The following is a 17899-nucleotide window of genomic DNA, read 5'->3' as shown; positions in this document are numbered from 1 at the left end:
ACTCAAATGCTGTGTAAAAAGTAGACTTTCTGGTGGGAAAAACGTTGCAAGCTACTACTGGTTTCGGCTTCATTTACACATCGTAAAAGGCAATCGTAGTTCAGTTGCTTTAAGCTACGTTCAGACGGCAATAGTTTTCGCATATACCTACGATCTTTTTTTCGAATTTGACTTGTACCTACAGCCAGATACCATGCAGATACCTTTATCATTGATATGGGCGATTGCGTGTCAACCTGCGGCGTAGCGTACCGCTGACATAGCCTCAAGTCTCTTCCGGTCGGAAGGCTGTCGGCGGTCGGGTCATTCAAATATGCACAAGACATTTTGTCATCTGCACATGCACACGCCTCGCCACCTTAACAAAATTTTTTATTTCTAAAAATTGCATTCCATTGGTTTTATAAATTATTCAGGACATAAACAGGAATTTATGTTTTTTGATCATCGTAGAGCGGAACATTTAGTTTCGCTGGCGAGCGAACATCGTGAACGGCCGGTCAGGATATTTTTTCTTTACGCAATGTAAATTCATACGTTAGTAGTTTAGAGATCAACCGTAAGGCATCAATGGGGATTTCACAGGCCGATTTCTACATAGAAATTTGTAGGTATCTTGTTAATAATACGTATGAATTTACGTTAGATAAAGATAAAAATGCTGTCGTAAGCAGCACGTGTTGACTGTTGGCTCTTAGATGTCTTTGATAGATTAGCATTTCGATAGAACTTGTAGTGTTGATAGCTGAATTGTCTTCGGAAATTTTACATTGTCGAGTGCTTAATTTTTTAATGAGTGGAGATTAACTATCGCCGTTTGAACTTAGCTTTATTAGTTTAGGTTATATCTAGTGCTGGTTGTCTTTGCTATTGTGAACGTTCGCGTGAAAACCGGTCTCCCAATCGGCGACATAGTCCACTGTCCGTACAGAGCCGTCCGGTTCCACCAATGAGTACTGACCTGGATAAATTAAAACAACATCTGTATTACGTGTAGTATTAATCTGGCGTGTAGAAAGGTCCGCTTAAATTATTATTCTCTGCGAAAGATTTCATCGGTATTTAGCAACCGTTTACTTTTGGATACCTTACCATTTGTTTAACTTAGTCACCTAAATATGTCTGCAATTTCAAATCAATAACAAATCTTTACTCCTAATCGGTTTCTCTGCGGTGTGACTCTGGTACATTTTTGCTGGCAGGGAGGTTTATACCTATAGCCGCAGTTGAAGCATCTAAATTGATCCAAGGCCACCAGTGGTATTGATATATAGATGTATAGAGCATCTAACGGTCAAGTCTTCAACTCTTTCGGGAAGGCGAGAAAAATCTACATACTAAGGCTTTAGGAATGTCTAGGAAGTCGTCAAAAGTGTCATCTAAATTTCGTAAGTTTAAAAAACTATACGCATAGGCATCGTCTTGTCGGAGGCTTTGGCGGGCTACCACCCTACCGATTGGGTGCCGCAAAGCTATTAAGCGTGCTTGTAAAAGGCTGTATAGAAACCGATTTAGGCTATGGGTCTTGTATATCTGTATATCATACTCATAACTGGTTATCCTTAACCCGTTATTATCTTAAACTGCATCATCACATTACCTACAGGTGAGATAGCAATCAAGGGCTGGCCTGGTAGGCGTCATACCTTTAACAACATCGCCATCTCGTACTTCTTTCTGTTGCTTGATATCACCAGTGTGAGGATCATTCACGTGATACTCAAACGCGTAGCGGGGGTGGGCATCCTGAAAGATAAATGCAACTTTTAAACATCGGTTAGGTAAGATATACAAATACTTTCAAGGCGGGTAGAAAGACTTTTCAAAGCAGATATAATAATCGTCTGGGGTACAGGTTAGTACAACTATAACGTGGAAATGGAAAAGTGCACGGAGCTGTCACGTAGCAGTGTAGGTCGCCATTAAGTTTGCAAAGTTCTTAATCGCATCCGGTCAGTTTACCCTCTTAACATGCTTTCGTGCCTGCGGAGGTTAAGTGAAATGAAGCGCAAAAGTCGTTAACCCATCCACTTATAGACATAGATCAACGGTTGATCAACGGTGGAATCTTTGTTTTTAGCAATCGTTTATCCTAGAGGTGATTGTGTAAGGAAATCGTACCTAATTATCTTGAAGAAAATCGTATTTCTTGTCAAAGAAAATTATGTTCATTTGGCAGCTTTAAAAAGTGGTTAGGTACCAAATTTATCAACGTGGAATTCGTATTGCGGTCGTAGGGCACATTAAGATAATTTAAGATTTTCATCGTTTAACAAGTTGATATCTAAGTAAGCATTTGGTTTGAACTTCCTGTTTTAATGATGAAAACTCATTTTTTGCCTATTCCTTACTTTAAGATCGCCTGTGCCCTTAGTAATGTGAAATGAATTATGTGCAACCATAAACAAACGCTCTACAGAATTTAAATGATTCGTAGGTAAGTAATTAGGTACTTATTGAATTATCTAAGCCGTTGATTGGAGAGCCGATAGCTGGAAAATGCCGTAATTTTTCAATTAGCGAAATGCGTTACTAAACTGCTGCCCTCTTTATTATGGACTTCATAGTAAAATTTTAATAGGCGATCGGTCTAAATGCTATGAAATTAAAGTTCTAACTTATCAAAGACAGTCTATGAATGTCTCACATCGAAAAATATGTTTTCTCTTACAAATCAATGTGGATTTTTGATTTAAGACCCACAATGGTATTGGAGTACCATTTTGCAGTTGCAGTTTGGTGAGCTTAACAACATTGTCCCACTTAAAATTGTTTGACTGTAGTAATTAAACATAGATAGGTACAGATGAAAATCGTTTCCTTATTATATACGTACGTATACCTCTTGTCCGTTTTCCTCGTGTACGTATTACTCGTGGTAAATATTTAATGTAATAATAAAATAAATCCAGACCCTCTAAACGGTTTCCACGCGACATTGTACCGGGAAGTTAAATCGCTTACCGGCTTGTGTTTCACGATGGTTTTTTGATGGTAAGCCACGGCAAGAATTCAATTTTTTTTTCATTTGACCTAATAATATTCATCAACTAATTGCTGTACACGTCATGTCCGTGAAATAAATAAATATACTACGACAATACACACATCGCCATCTAGTCCCGAAGTAAGATAAAGGTGGCTTGTTTTATGGGTACTAAGATGACTGATGCTTTTTTTTATGAATAATATCCATAAATACTTATAATATACAGATAAACACCCAGACACTGCAAAACATTCATGTTCATCACACAAAAAAATTTCAGTTGTGGGAATCGAACGCACAGCCTTGGAGTCAGAAACCCGCTGCGCCAATCGGCCGCCAAAACTTTTTTTCATTTCGACTCATCACAATATTCATAAACATCTGTTGACAATGTTTAAATACAACTTGTATCTAACATAATTGCTATGCAGATCATGCCCGTGAAATAGCGCCAAGAAACGTTGACTACATTTGAAAAATAATAAATAATAAAAATAATAAATTCCCTTATTGGTTAAACGAAATTATAAGTCCACTGCGGTTATCACTGCGCTAGTCTGTCTGTTTGTAGTGACTACCATCGGTTCGGAAAGAAATTTCAGTATTTGCTCTATTTCAAGAACATACCTACTTAATTTAGCCGGACTTAACAAGACTTTCCTTGATCCTTATTTTAGCCATTAGAATATGTGTGAGATAGATATACGTACACACACGTTTCCCTGACCTATTTCGGCCACGGTGGTCAATCTCCAGGGAGATTTCCGACTACGCGGTATATATACAACAGTACCTACACAAGTTTGTATGCAAACACTGGGGCACTCTCTATACCCTCACTTTCATAGTCCGATAGACGATACGACCGGAAAGAGATAAGGTGCAGGACCGACAGGTTAACGTGCTCTCCGAGGCACAGCATGGCTAGCATGGAGACAATTATATCCCCGGGGAAAGGATAAAAATGTACCTTCTCCCACAGCTTTATCAACTCTCAGAGCATTGGCGCACAAGTGGAAAGAATATCACATTTCGATAATTCAAGATTTTCATCGTTTAAGTTGATATCTACAAGTAAGTAAGCATTTGGTTTGAACTTCCTTTTTCAATGATGAAAACTCATTTTTTGCCTATTACGGACTTATTCCTCAAATTAAGATCGCCTGTGTCTTAAGTAATGTGAAATGAATTATGTGCAACCATAAACAAACGCTCTACAGAATTTAAATGATTCGTAGGTAAGCAATTAGGTACTTATTGAATTATCTAAGCAGTTGATTGGAGAGCCGATAGCTGGAAAATGCCGTAATTTAGAATTTTATATTATTTAGTTGATAAAGCTGTGGGAAAGGATAAAAATGTACCTTCTCCCACAGCTTTATCAACTCTCAGAGCATTGGCGTACAAGTGGAAAGAATATCCAAATAATATATGTGTAATAATAAACGGGAGTAAACTTCTCGTATTCTATGTTCAGTGGCGTGCATAGGGTTTTTGGCCAGGGTATGCATAAAGCAGGTACATGGCATAAAATGGAAAAAATCCCCTCCAATACGAGTGCTATAAAATAATTTGGGTATGCAACCACTGTCTATGTTCCAGTATTTTAACTACACTACACTGCTTGTGCTAGCCCTGCACGGCAGGGCAGTGCATAAAAAATTTGCTGGCTGGTGCTAAGAATTTTTAGATAGATAAAACCCAACTAGTCTTTAAACATCTTACATTTCACATTAGTGTACAAGCGTTCTTAGGTATTTCACTTTTCAACTTCCTGGGGCAATGTTAATGATTTGTGGCTTTAGCACACGGTGCCAGACTAACATCAGCAATGTAGGGTCCAGTGAAAGTTGTTCAAAGTAAATTAGTTCCTGATTAAATTCGTTAGTAAATTAACTCTGACGTGCATGTGAGAATTGCAAATTGGCATGTTAGTTATGAGGTGTGTCTACTTGCGCTCTTTAAGTTTTACTCTATTATTTCGTACCTACTTCTCTTAAAACCCTAATCCAAAATTATATTATAAATGCGTTAGTGTATTTGTTTGCCTTTGTTTGGTGTATTAACTTGACTGCTTTTTATTTTAGGAAAACAAAATGTTCCCACGGGACTTGTATGAAACCATAAACGCCGACGAAGCCGCGGGCAACAGCTATATATTTTTAATACATTCATGCATAAATTCTATAAAAAATCTTTTAGATCAGAAATACGTAGATTGAGGAGTTAAAACTGGCTCTTATTCAATAGCCTTATACTTCAATGTGTTTTGTTAATGGTTTTTCATATTCTTTTTGGTATGACCAACTCACATTGTCACAAAAGTAAAGCTTTTTTACTATCTAAATCATCGTGTCAAAACTATACAGTCTCCTCGCGCAATGAGAAGAGGGGTTAAGGCCGTCCTAGTCGACTCTACACATCTTTAAGAAAATTATAAGAGTACTAAGAGGCATGCAGGTTTCCTCATGAAGCAAGTGATAATTCAATTGCTTGAAACGCACATAACTTAAGAAAGTTAGAGGAGCATGAATCGAACTTGGGCCCCCGTAAGTGAAGTTGAAGTTCTACTCAGTGGGCTATCACCGCTCCTGATTTTTTCAGTAATAACGCATTATTTGTTTTATTGCCTTGAAATTACCTATAACTCATAAATATAAACTATAACTTTATTTTACATATTGATAGTACCTATCAAGTTTCAAGTAACATTATTTCTTCATTACATATTTTGAAACTAATTTGATTTATTTTTTTGTAATGTCTAATTGAAATTCGAGTTGCGCTCTCAATGAGAAGCAATCGATGCCAATTATGCAAGTATCTCAATCTGTTGAAGGCGGTAAATGTACCTAAAATGTGCAAATAATGCCTTTTACCATAAGTACCTATTCAGTGTTAACTTAAAAGTCGGTCAACCTTCGACAACGGGAATTATATTCAATTATAGCTAAAAGCGTATTGTGCTTTAAAGCTCGTAATATAACAATATAAACATTTAAAGCTAAAACCGTCTAGAAATCTTTTAAAACCTCGTTTGAGATGGTAACCTCGGATTAAGTTATCTCAGTTACTTTTTCTTTATGCAAATTATATTATTTTAAAAATTTACACAATTGTATATCATTTGTTACTGAACTGCGTACGTAAATTTGCCGTAACTTAATGTAGGTAGGTAGTTAACTTCGCATTGCTATGACTAATTAAACGACAATGGCGCAATGGTGATCAGAGTTGAAGTTCCGGGTATTATACGGGTTCCGATTCCAGGAAGGGGCAATCTGGGAATCTATTACTTCTGAATTTTGTCTGGTCTGTTGGTGCACAATTTCAATCATCCCCTCCAGGATTTGAACCCGGGACGGTCGGTGATTTTTGAACCATATTTTTCAACGGACGATTGGCGCAGTGGGCAGCGATCCTGCTTTCTGAGTCAAGGCTGTGGGTCGATTCCCACAACTGGAAAATGTTTGTGTGATGAACATGAATGTTATTCAGTGTCTGGGTGTTTATTTGTATATGAGAAGTATTTATGTATAATATTCATAAAAATATTCATCAGTCATCTTAGTACCTAAAACAGAAGCTACGCTTACTTTGAGGCTAGATGGCGATGTGTGTGTTATCGTAGTATGTATATTTATTTTTAGCCGGGCATCAAACCCAGGATCTCATCCGTAGTCGAACACTCTAACCACTAGACCAACGAGGCAATTTCGTGACATTAACTGTAATATTTACAAACATTTTGGTATCACGTTATAGATACGTCTAAAAGTTCTGGTAATTGAATACTATTGTGGTATCGACCTTGGCACCGGAGGGGTTAATAATAATTTAATGTAGGTCATCTATACATATATTGTAAATTGGAAACTGTGTCTGTGCGTTTATTTGCGAACTAAGTTCATTTTAACGAATTTTAATCAAAATCATAATCATTTATTTAGTAGTACATAACATGATATTTTATCACAGAATACAGAACATGACATAAGAACAGAATCCTCATTCAGCCATTATTGCATTCAATGCATTGGGTCCCAAAACAGCTCGCAAAAATTCCTATTTTCCTTATTTTATGATAAAAGTTTAGAAACATTAGAAGTAAAAAAATTACTGTCAACTGCTAAATTGATGAAGTTACTAACCGTGTGTATGTTCGTTATATCTACTTATCAATAAATATCAAAAATAATAAGCAAAACTTTTATCGCTTCTTTTAAAAATAACGCAGTTACAAAAAAGATTTTAATATTAAACTACAAGTTAGCCATTGACTGCAAACTCACCTGGAGGTAAGTGATGATAGTCTTATGAGGTAAGGGCTAACCTGTTAGGGAGTATGACAATTATATTAAAGCTATGCACCAATCAGTTTCCACGTGAAGTCTTTTAGGTAGGGTGGTACCCGGCCACGATCAAAGCCCAAGTATTTATGTATAATATTCATAAAAATATTCATCAGTCATCTTAGTACCTAAAACAGAAGCTACGCTTACTTTGAGGCTAGATGGCGATGTGTGTATTATCGTAGTATATTTATTTTTGGCCGGGCATCAAACCCAGGATCTCATCCGTAGTCGAACACTCTAACCACTAGACCAACGAGGCAATTTCGTGACATTAACTGTAATATTTACAAACATTTTGGTATCACGTTATAGATACGTCTAAAAGCTCTGGTAATTGAATACTATTGTGGTATCGACCTTGGCACCGGAGGGGTTAATAATAATTTAATGTAGGTCATCTATACATATATTGTAAATTGGAAACTGTGTCTGTGTGTTTATTTGCGAACTAAGTTCATTTTAACGAATTTTAATCAAAATCATAATCATTTATTTAGTAGTACATAACATGATATTTTATCACAGAATACAGAACATAACATAACATAAGAACAGAATCCTCATTCAGCCATTATTGCATTCAATGCATTGGGTCCAAAAACAGAGGAGACGCCCCGAGCACGTCTCATTTCACGCGGAATGTTGCTAGCTCACAAAAATTCCTATTTTCCTTATTTAATGAAAAAAGTTTAGAAACATTAGAAGTAAAAAATTTACTGTCAACTGCTAAATTGATGAAGTTACTAACCGTGTGTATGTTCGTTATATCTACTTATCAATAAATATCAAAAAGAATGAAAACTTTTATCGCTTCTTTTAAAAATAACGCAGTTAAAAAAAAGTTTTTATTATTAAACTACAAGTTAGCCATTGACTGCAAACTCACCTGGAGGTAAGTGATGATAGTCTTATGAGGTAAGGGCTAACCTGTTAGGGAGTATGACAATTATATTAAAGCTATGCACCAAACAGTTTCCACGTGAAGTCTTTTAGGTAGGGCCACGATCAAAGCCTCGCACCAGAACATACCAGGGATAATTAAAAAAATGTTATTTTTAAATATGATTTCTGCCCTGGGATCGATCCCGGGACCTCCCATTTATAACCTCAGCCCTCACCAGGTCGTTAAAAAATCGGTACAAACCTTTTGGTTGTTTATTATATAAGAGCTACACGCGGACAAAGTCACGGGTGCAGTTAGTATCATTATAAAAGGTCTAAAAAAGAAATATTCATGACTTAGGCAATCACAATGTACATTGCACTTGTACTAATAGGTCACTGAAATAATAGGTACCTATTGTGAGAGACTTGTATGAATAAAACCTTAAGGAGACACAAAGTTGCTTCCAGACTGCCGCAATAACCGCAGGCATCATTGAAAGTACTCGTAAGATAAACGATAACAAAATTATATTACGCGGTTAAGAAATGTAACCTACATTTCCTTCCTTCCTCGATTCGTCCTAAAGACGTCATTCGCATTTTTATCAAGAAAAATGCTTTGCTGTTTGTCTAATACGATTGATTTAATATGTTACTTTTTTATAAGCTCACTGACGTATAACTAGAAAACCATTATTTTGCAGTAAATATAATATGCGGGGATAAGGGATCCGCGTCTCGGAGACGACCTACTTCTGTCATCGGGCTCGGTTGTAATCACCAACTTTAGAAAAATAATTATTAATTCCGGCCACCTACATTGGAGAATCTTTTTCGTATGAGACGTTATTTTCAGTGGGTTTTGTTATTGCTTGACACAAATTATTGCGTTGCTATACATAATATTTGCGTACCTCTCAGCAGTGGGCTATCATCTTTAAAGGATATCTTTTTTTCTTTAATGTTTTACTTTGGATATAAAATAATGTGATCTGGGCTAATTAATTTAGTAATATTTAGTGAAGAAATAAAAATATTGGGATTACAGCATATACGAGTATGTAAATGATAAATGATTATAATTGAGCCTTATCAAAACTTTGAGATCTCGTTAAACTTGTTTATGTCTACGTTATGGCGACCTATCATTTGAAATTACGATCAATTGATATTGCTCGATCTTATGTAACATATAGATAAATATCCCTCGGGGTGCGATAAATTTACTGTAAAATAGATTAACAAGTGTACAAGTTTTACTTGTAACCCAGTTTAGAGAAACTCGACAGATGTAGGCTAGCAATAAAAAAGCGTCAAGGCAGGTTTGTTAGAGCAAATTGTTGAGGTTTGTCTTACTTTATGCCTCATGTGTTATGATATAACATAGCGCCACTCGTACTATAATATTTCTACTGACTCTATAGAAATCTTAAGCAACATTTTGTATATATTGATATACCTGAAACATGTCGTTTATAATAGAGAAAGGATTGTTTAATATTTTGATCAATAGGCTATTTTTCTTTACGTAAATAAATTACGTTCTTATCGCAAAAAATAACTGAATAATAGAGTAAACTATTTTATCTTTATTAAGTAACTTTTGTGTCTAGATATGAAAAAGAAAGTACAATGTTTGTGATTATAAATAACTCCTGGTTAAATTCGATATCAACAAAACGCATTTCTTATTGATTCTGTACATTTCCTAAACAACAGTCGCAAATGTACTAAATTCGGGATAAGGCCAGTCTTGTAACCTAACTTGCCTGCGATATACAAAACGTTGTAAAATTATTTTGGTTTAGGTCAGTACAAATACTCACCGTTAGAGTCAGGGTAACAAAGATGCGTCATTTATGTAGGTCTATTTTTTTATGAATGAATGACATTTAATGAGACTTGCTTCGCAATTCCTTAATGTACCTATATAAATAATTTCTTTTCAAATATGACTGTAATTCTTAGTAAAGTTTTTGAGGAGATTTTGAGGAAACAAAGTATGTTTTATATGTACATATTAATTTTGCCCTATAAGTGACTACTAGAAATTGTTTACGATAGGTAAAATTGCCCAAGCAAACTAGGTCATTAGTTGAAACGAATAAGTATTCTACATGTCTATCACTTGGAGAGTATATGGGTTATAATATTTTATCGAAATTCAAAATTCAAAATTCAAAATTCACCGTAGTTAGTTTTTGTAGTACTTGGCAAAATAGTGTTTTAGAATCCTGATAAAGTAGAGATGTATATTTACCTCTTCGTATCGCTGGGTGTAAACGTTGAGTTGTGACATGACCTTAAAGGCAATTTATCGTGTCCGATAGCGACGGGCCCTTTCTATATGATTTTATATCGTAATGCAAATTAAATAATATAGTACTTACATAATTTTCCAAAAACTCGGTGTGAACATTTTTGGTGATGTGTGAACCGGAGGCAATTCTGGCCACAGGTGCTATGGCAACGGCTGGAGCTGCAGCATGTGATACGGTTGACTGAACGATAGGTGCTGAGTACCGCACGCTATGTGCTGACTGTTGGGATATCGCTGGTACGGAATACTGGGCTACAGGTGCTGCGTATTGTGTCACTGTTGGTGCAGCGTACTGAGAAGCAATGGATACGGCTTTTTGTGCCACTGAAGGGGCTGAGTATTGAACAAGGCGCGCTGTAGACACTGATGGTCCAGCATAATGCGATACTGCGGGAGCAGAGTACTGGGATACTCCGGAAGCAGCATATTGGGATACTGCGGGAGCAGCATACTGGGATACAGCGGGAGCAGAATAACTTACAGTAGGTGCAGCATAATGAGACACTACTGGAGCACTATATTGAGAAACAACTGGTGAAGCATAAGACGTGTATTGGGAAGTAACTGGTGCAACTCTCGCTATTGACGCTTGATTGTAACTGGCAGATGAATATGCAGGGCCAGCTACCTGAGCTTGCGGTTGCCATTTCAGTGCTGATGAAGTAGCGTACCCAGAAGATGGCGCTGCATAAACTTGCGACACAACCGGTCCCCCAGATGTAGTGTAAGAGTTAAGAGAAGCTCTTGCTGACGATCCAGAAGAGTATAAAGACTGCTGCGATACTACATTTTGGGAGGCGTATGTTTTTAATGGAGATAAAGCGAATTTGGCCTGTAACGGTGCAGCTGTTACTTTGGCAATAATGGGAGCCTGAGCGTAGGTGCTTTGTGGAATCACCGTTCTGGGACTGGAGGCGCTTGATAATCCAGCAGTGGTCGCGTATCCGTGTCCACTTTGGGATGAATATCCTGCGGAGTCAAAAGTCTGTGGTGCTTGGTACGTCACGGAATTTTGGGGTGAGTATGTGTCTTGGGTTTGAGATTGTGGAAGGTAAGTTTCCTGTAGTTGTGGTAAGTAAGATGTAACTGGAGTTTGATACGTCAGTTGTGGCGCTGCAGCTTGGAACAGAACATTTTGCGCAAAAGCCCCTGAGGTTTTATATCCGCTTGATGAAGATATGCCTGATTGGATGAATGGAGCAGCAGTTGCTTTCACATTTGCAACGGACAGTTGAACAGCCGGCGCGGGGTAAGAGTAGCCGGAGTCCCCACATCCTTGTACATTCTGTACTTGGCTCAAATGGTAGTTGAGGTCAGGATCGTGATAAGCGAGTGCATTTGAAAGGAATGCCACAGCGACCAGTATTATCTGGAAACGGATTACATTTGCATATATTACCAAGTGTTTGCTAAAATCTATTTTTAGATAAATAGTTAAACAATGACTGTATACATGATTGTTTTTTTGTAAAACATATTGTAATATAAATTCTTAAGTTAAATTTAGAAATACTCAAAGAATTAAAATAATTTGTCATATTTACACACATTATCTTTCTACTTCACTCGCTCTACTTTCGACTTTATTTAAATTTGTATTTCACAAGGCAAATTATAAGAAGGTTTTTAATTAAATTAGTATAAAAAGTAGTATTCAGAGTAATTGTATTTCGTAAAAACCGCGCCGGTTTGTTTACACACAAATAAAGGCTTCAACGCGCCGCATTGTACTAAAGAAAGCACTTAAAAATATAATACTAAGCTCCATGTTGCCTTACCGATTTCATGTTTCAATATTTATGTACAAAAAATATTATTTGTATATTCACACTATATAAACAACGAACACAACACCAGCACAAATTGCGAACTAATTGTGTTTAGCTTAGCGTAATTCGAAATGAGAGCAAAACGGGCCCGTAAAGTCTTATATAGTAAACTCATATGTGTAAGAACGGGTCATACTTTTTCACATTCGCCGTCAACCGTGGGCGCGGCTTGGAGGATATGACTTCGGTGTTAGATTTAGTGCAGTGTAAGAACTAATTATATTTAGGGCTACGTTTTCAATTACCAAATATACTTTGTCTTAAAAAAAATACGAGACAGTAGTAGCGTTTAATAATCTCATCTGGTTACGCGTTTTATTGGCTAATTATGGTGACAAAGCTCACCCTTTTTAATAAGGAAATGAAGCTGAACTTGTTTGTAAAACTTTATTGCACACAGTAAAAAAAAATAAAAATGAACAATTGGCTAAAGGGACAAAGGTTGGCTGGGAAAACAGCCTTTGGCGAGAAGAAATCTTTTACGAGAGGAACTCGAATAGTTCAAGATTATATTTTCTTTCTATAGAAACACTATTAATTTTACCCATAAAAACCGTTACCTCCTTAAACAGCGATTTTTTTTTTTAATATTTTTTATATTTTGTTTCTCTAATTAAATTATAAACAAAAAAAAAAATTATGTCTTATTCTTACTCAAATCATTTCTGGAAGGTTTCTGCCAGTTTCCTATCGTGCCTGATGGATAGAGACGATAAAGCCTAGATTGGAGTGCGCTAGTCTAGAAAATGCATATTGCTTGAGGGTAATATAAGTGGCAGGAAACACAATGGCCGGTAGGGTTGTTTACACATAAGCATCAGAAACGAGGATAAAAAACGTTTCGTACGAGTTGATTTGCATGTCCACCACTTCACTATTCTATGGTAGAAAAGTAAGACTAAGGCTAATAAAAAAGATTCTGTTGTTTCTGAGCACAATCAATAGTGTCTGGAAACAAGTTGAAATAATCCAATGAGGATACAGTTCTGTAAACAGCCTGATGAGCCAAGCTGGTTCAAAGTGGCTTGGCGGGATCAGGCCCACTTTTTGGTTACAACCACATCATAAAACGTCTTATCGGTGTAATGGTCGACTAAGAATCTTGGAGGTTTTGAGTTTGATTCCCGAATTTGGCGTTGAATTCTAAAGTAATGAATTTTTAGTGAATCAATTGTCAGTACCAGGCCGGAGTTATAAAATTGCTAATTTGTAAACCTGTGCCTCGGAGAGCATGATAAGCCATCACTACGAAATAAAATAATAGCATAAGCCTGCCAACCCATATGGTTGCAGTGTGATGGGTCACTGCTCTTAAACCCTTGTGCCTGGTGAGAGGAGGCCTGGAATGTGACTAGGAAGGCCACCTATGCGATGGATGATCAGATCAAATCTGCAGTGGGTGGTTCCTTTTTTAAGCGTACCAGACTTTCGCAAATAAAGAGAAGTGGTAAATAATCTTTATCGTCTCGTGCCTTCCATGCGTTGCACATGCCCTGCCCATTGCATTCTTAACAGTTTAATAGTCTTGACTATATCTGGTTCTTTAAAATGTTCGTTCGACGTCTTTATTACCAACACCTAATACTGTTGCCCACCCTTGTTCAAGTTGAACACCCTGTGCACGCCACTGGGTACAGGTTAAGTACTAGCAAGTAAACGCTAGATAGCACAATCTGGTCAAGGTTTGTTGTCAACTATACATTTATTGATAACAGTATTATATCATACTTCGGTAAGTAGGCTATTTATTTAAGAAATGATCTAGGAAGCAGCACCTTTAAGTCAAGTTAAAATAATGTTCAACATTATTGTTAGACATAAGAGTTATTTCGATATTCGCTTTATGTAGGTGGAGTAGAAGTACACAATTATTTATCCTTATTACGTGGTTTACCTACCTAAATATATATCTTGTGTATTATAAAGTAAATGAGGATCATTTTAAAGCGTTCTAACAAACTACAGATTATTAATGCGAAAGTTTGTTGGTTTTTGTCAAATGCGCTCAAATTTTTAGTATTTATAACATTAATGGGGAAGTAGGGGAATTTTATGCTTTATATTATAAAAAGATTTTTTTGTTTAAACTTTGAAACTACTTAACTGATATCAACTGTTTTACCATTAAAGTTTTTTTTTTTATTTCAGTAATAATAACATTTCACACGAATAGAGAAGAGAGATAAGTTATGGTACTTGTAAAGCAAGCCAGAAGACTTTAATGAAGAAGAATGAAGAATTAAAATTGTCTATCAAACATAAGTCCTATCGTCCTACTACAATAAATTGAAAAAAGTCGGGGGAAATATACTTAGTTCAAAAAGAAAATTTTCAAGCGTTATTATTGGGCAGCGAATATAAATCCTGCTTGCCTGTAACAACATGTAATTTAAACGCATAGTTTAGGAAATAACGAAGAATAATACCCACGCGGCTCATAATATGCTATAATAACATTATGATAAGCGTTACGAACCCCGTTTAGCGCGAATGAAACCGCAAGGAGTAGCTAGTAAAAAAGACTTATAAAAATTAAATAAAAAGGAAATTATAAATACTATCCGGACAAAATTACGGTACACTCATTCCACAATTTTGCTTTTTTAAGGTCGTTAGCTTTAAATTCGACGGGCGAAACAACAAGTGTAATAAAAAATCTCAATGTCACTCGATGAAGCGTGAAAGTTTCAAAAAAGGTTTGTCGCCGCTGAGAAACTTTCTTGGAAAAGTTTTATAAGCGTGTTGTGATGATTGTTAACTAAACCAGGGAGCCTATAAGTGCAGCCCATTTTGTTTGATATAAGGCTAAGCGGAATAGAATTAGCGGTCCAGTACAATGTCCCTTCAAAACCGATACTCTGCCACACCCCTAACCCCCTAACCCCTAGCCCTGTGCAATATTAGACTGCATCACCATTTAACATCAGGTTGCAGACAAGAGCAAACTTGTAGCAAAAATGAAAAGAAAAAGCTGTTGATGAATGTTCTACAACAAAACTTTGGATGATTGTACAGTGTCATCATATCAACCTATTACCGGCCCAATATTCTTCTTCTCAGGGTTCAGTAGATTGTGATATTTAGTGTCTTAAAATTAAAAAATATGTGATCAAACTTTCTAATTGAAAAAAAAACATCTTGCTAATGAAAATTTGCATTATGTTTAGAAAAACAACAAACAAAGAATATCGAAGCTATGTAGAATAGATATTTCCCGCGCCAATAAAGAAGATCCACCTTAGGCTGCATCATCGCTTACCATCAGGTGTGATTGCAGCCAAGAGCTCGTATAAACATAAAAAAAAAGAAAAAAAAAAGAGATTTATAAAAGACGGCCGGTGTCGTTCTATCCCTTTCGCACGAGATAACACGATATCAACCTAAGTTTGTACCTACATCTATTCTTTAAAAGCGCTGGGATCTACCTATCTACTTATTTGTATAACGAGTTATGTTGAAATGTTTATGAAAATATATCGCTTACGTGTCACTTAGTCATCATTAAGTAAGTCCACTAATCTGCATGGATTATCCATGTTAAAATATAGGTGCCTCTGTACAAAAGATTATTTAAGTATGTTATTTTATCTGCATAGTGTGTTTGAAGTGGTTTGCATATACAGAAAGAGTAAAAAATACGTTTGCTAAACCAGAGAGAGTGATGAGTCATTAAGCTTCGACATTCTGCACGGCTTGTGGAAGGGGAGTTGGAAGGCTTTCATCATCATCACCAAAGCTCTGCATCATCATCACAGCTTTCATCATCATCACCAAATCGTCATTTTACTTCGGTGTCGCCTATGGATCTCCAGGTTAAATGCAGCACTTTATTTCGTATCAACTCTCTATCTCCTTTAAACTGTCCCTCATTTGGGTTTCAACCTGTTACTGCGGCTGAGGTCAAAAAGCACATTCTGGCCATTAAGTCTAATGCTTCCGGGTGTGATGGAATTAACCGTAAAATGATTATGCTGAGTCTAGATACTGTAGTGCCTGTACTTACACATATTTTCAACTTCTCCTTGTTTTCTGGCGAGTTTCCTATAGTTTGGCGTAAAGCTCACGTTATTCCTTGCCTAAGTCTAAAAATCCTGTTTCTTTCTCTCAATATCGCCCTATCTCTATACTTCCCTTTTTATCAAAGGTCTTGGAACGTATTGTACATGACCAGCTTAATTCTTACCTGGTAAGCAACAGTATCCTAAGCCCGTACCAGTCTGGCTTTAGGCGCTGCCACAGCACTGTTACCGCTCTTGTAAAAGTTTGCGACGATATTCGGGCTAACATGGACAATCAACTTGTCACAGTTCTTGCTCTTTTAGATTTCAGTAACGCTTTTAACACTGTGGATTTTGATATCCTTCTTGCTATCATGAAATCACTTAACATTTCTCGGGGTGCTATTGAATGGTTCCGTAGCTATTTGTTTGGGCGTCAGCAGTGTGTGCATAGTGACAATAAATTCTCCACTCTTTCCTCACTTACTGCTGGTGTTCCACAAGGCGGCGTACTTTCTCCTCTGCTCTTTGCCATTTTTATAAACTCTGTTTCTAAGCTCCTCACTTCTAGCTTTCATCTTTATGCTGATGATTTGCAAGTTTATGTCGCTGCCCCTGCTCTCAATGTTTCTGAAGCAATCTTTCAGTTAAATAATGACCTGCGCAGTATCTACACATGGAGCAATTCACATGGACTTTGCGTAAATCCGCATAAGTCTCAGGTTATTATTATAGGCAGCCGTCAGCAGTTAGCTAAGGTGAATTTCTGTACCTTGCCCTCTGTCCAGTTTAACAACACAAATTTGATTCCGAGTACTTTTGTAAAAAATCTTGGCCTCGTCATAGACAATAATCTGTCGTGGTCCCCACAGGTAGCTGAGGTGAGTCGAAAAATCTTTGCTTCGATTGGGTACTTAAATCGTTGGAAAAATTTCCTTCCTATTAAAACTAAAATTTCTCTTGCCCAATCTCTTCTTCTTCCTATACTGGATTATGCAGACTCATGCTATCCTGACCTTACCGAAGAACTTCTTAATAAGCTCGAGCGCCTTCAAAATTTATGCATCCGGTTTGTGTTTGGACTGCGTAAATTTGATCACATATCGGAGTACCGAGCTAGACTAAAATGGTTGCCTATCCGTTTACGCCGTGAAGTTCATCTACTTTCCTTCTTTTATTCTATTCTTTATAGTCATTTATCTCCCTCTTATTTAAGCGATCGCTTTCGCTTTATTTCTGACTCATCTTCTCATTCCAACCTTCGATCCCGCCTTGGTAACCGTCTGGTACTCCCTTTTAGTAAAACGAAGTTCTTCAGTAATTCTTTCACCTTTAAAGCAGTTATGCTCTGGAACAATCTGCCTGCTGAAATCCGTGGAAGTAGTTCCCTTCCGATATTTAAGAGTCGTCTGAAGGACTACTACCTCTCTTTGAGTGATGAAATTTGAAGTAGATTCTTTATATTCTTATTTTTTTTTTTTTTTTTTTTAACTGTGTGTTAAAATCTACTTATATATATTATG

At 36.7% G+C, this 17899-nt stretch overlaps 1 protein-coding gene across 1 annotated transcript; it reads right to left on the bottom strand.

Moving 5' to 3' along the window:
- Nucleotides 1-691: 691 nt before the first annotated feature.
- On the bottom strand, nt 692-12419 carry LOC120625561 (chorion protein S36-like). The gene is made up of 4 exons (XM_039892616.1): nt 12328-12419; nt 10620-11918; nt 1647-1746; nt 692-961 (listed from the first exon to the last, which is right to left on the bottom strand). Exons 1-4 carry the CDS (start codon nt 12334-12336, stop codon nt 849-851), a joined length of 1521 nt encoding a protein of 506 aa, XP_039748550.1. The 5' UTR covers nt 12337-12419; the 3' UTR covers nt 692-848.
- Between the last annotated feature and the right edge of the window lie 5480 nt (nt 12420-17899).

The sequence above is a fragment of the Pararge aegeria genome, chromosome 8 (genome assembly GCF_905163445.1).
Source record: "Pararge aegeria chromosome 8, ilParAegt1.1, whole genome shotgun sequence".
NCBI lineage: Eukaryota > Metazoa > Arthropoda > Insecta > Lepidoptera > Nymphalidae > Pararge > Pararge aegeria.
This window is presented reverse-complemented; position numbering and strand designations above follow the sequence as displayed.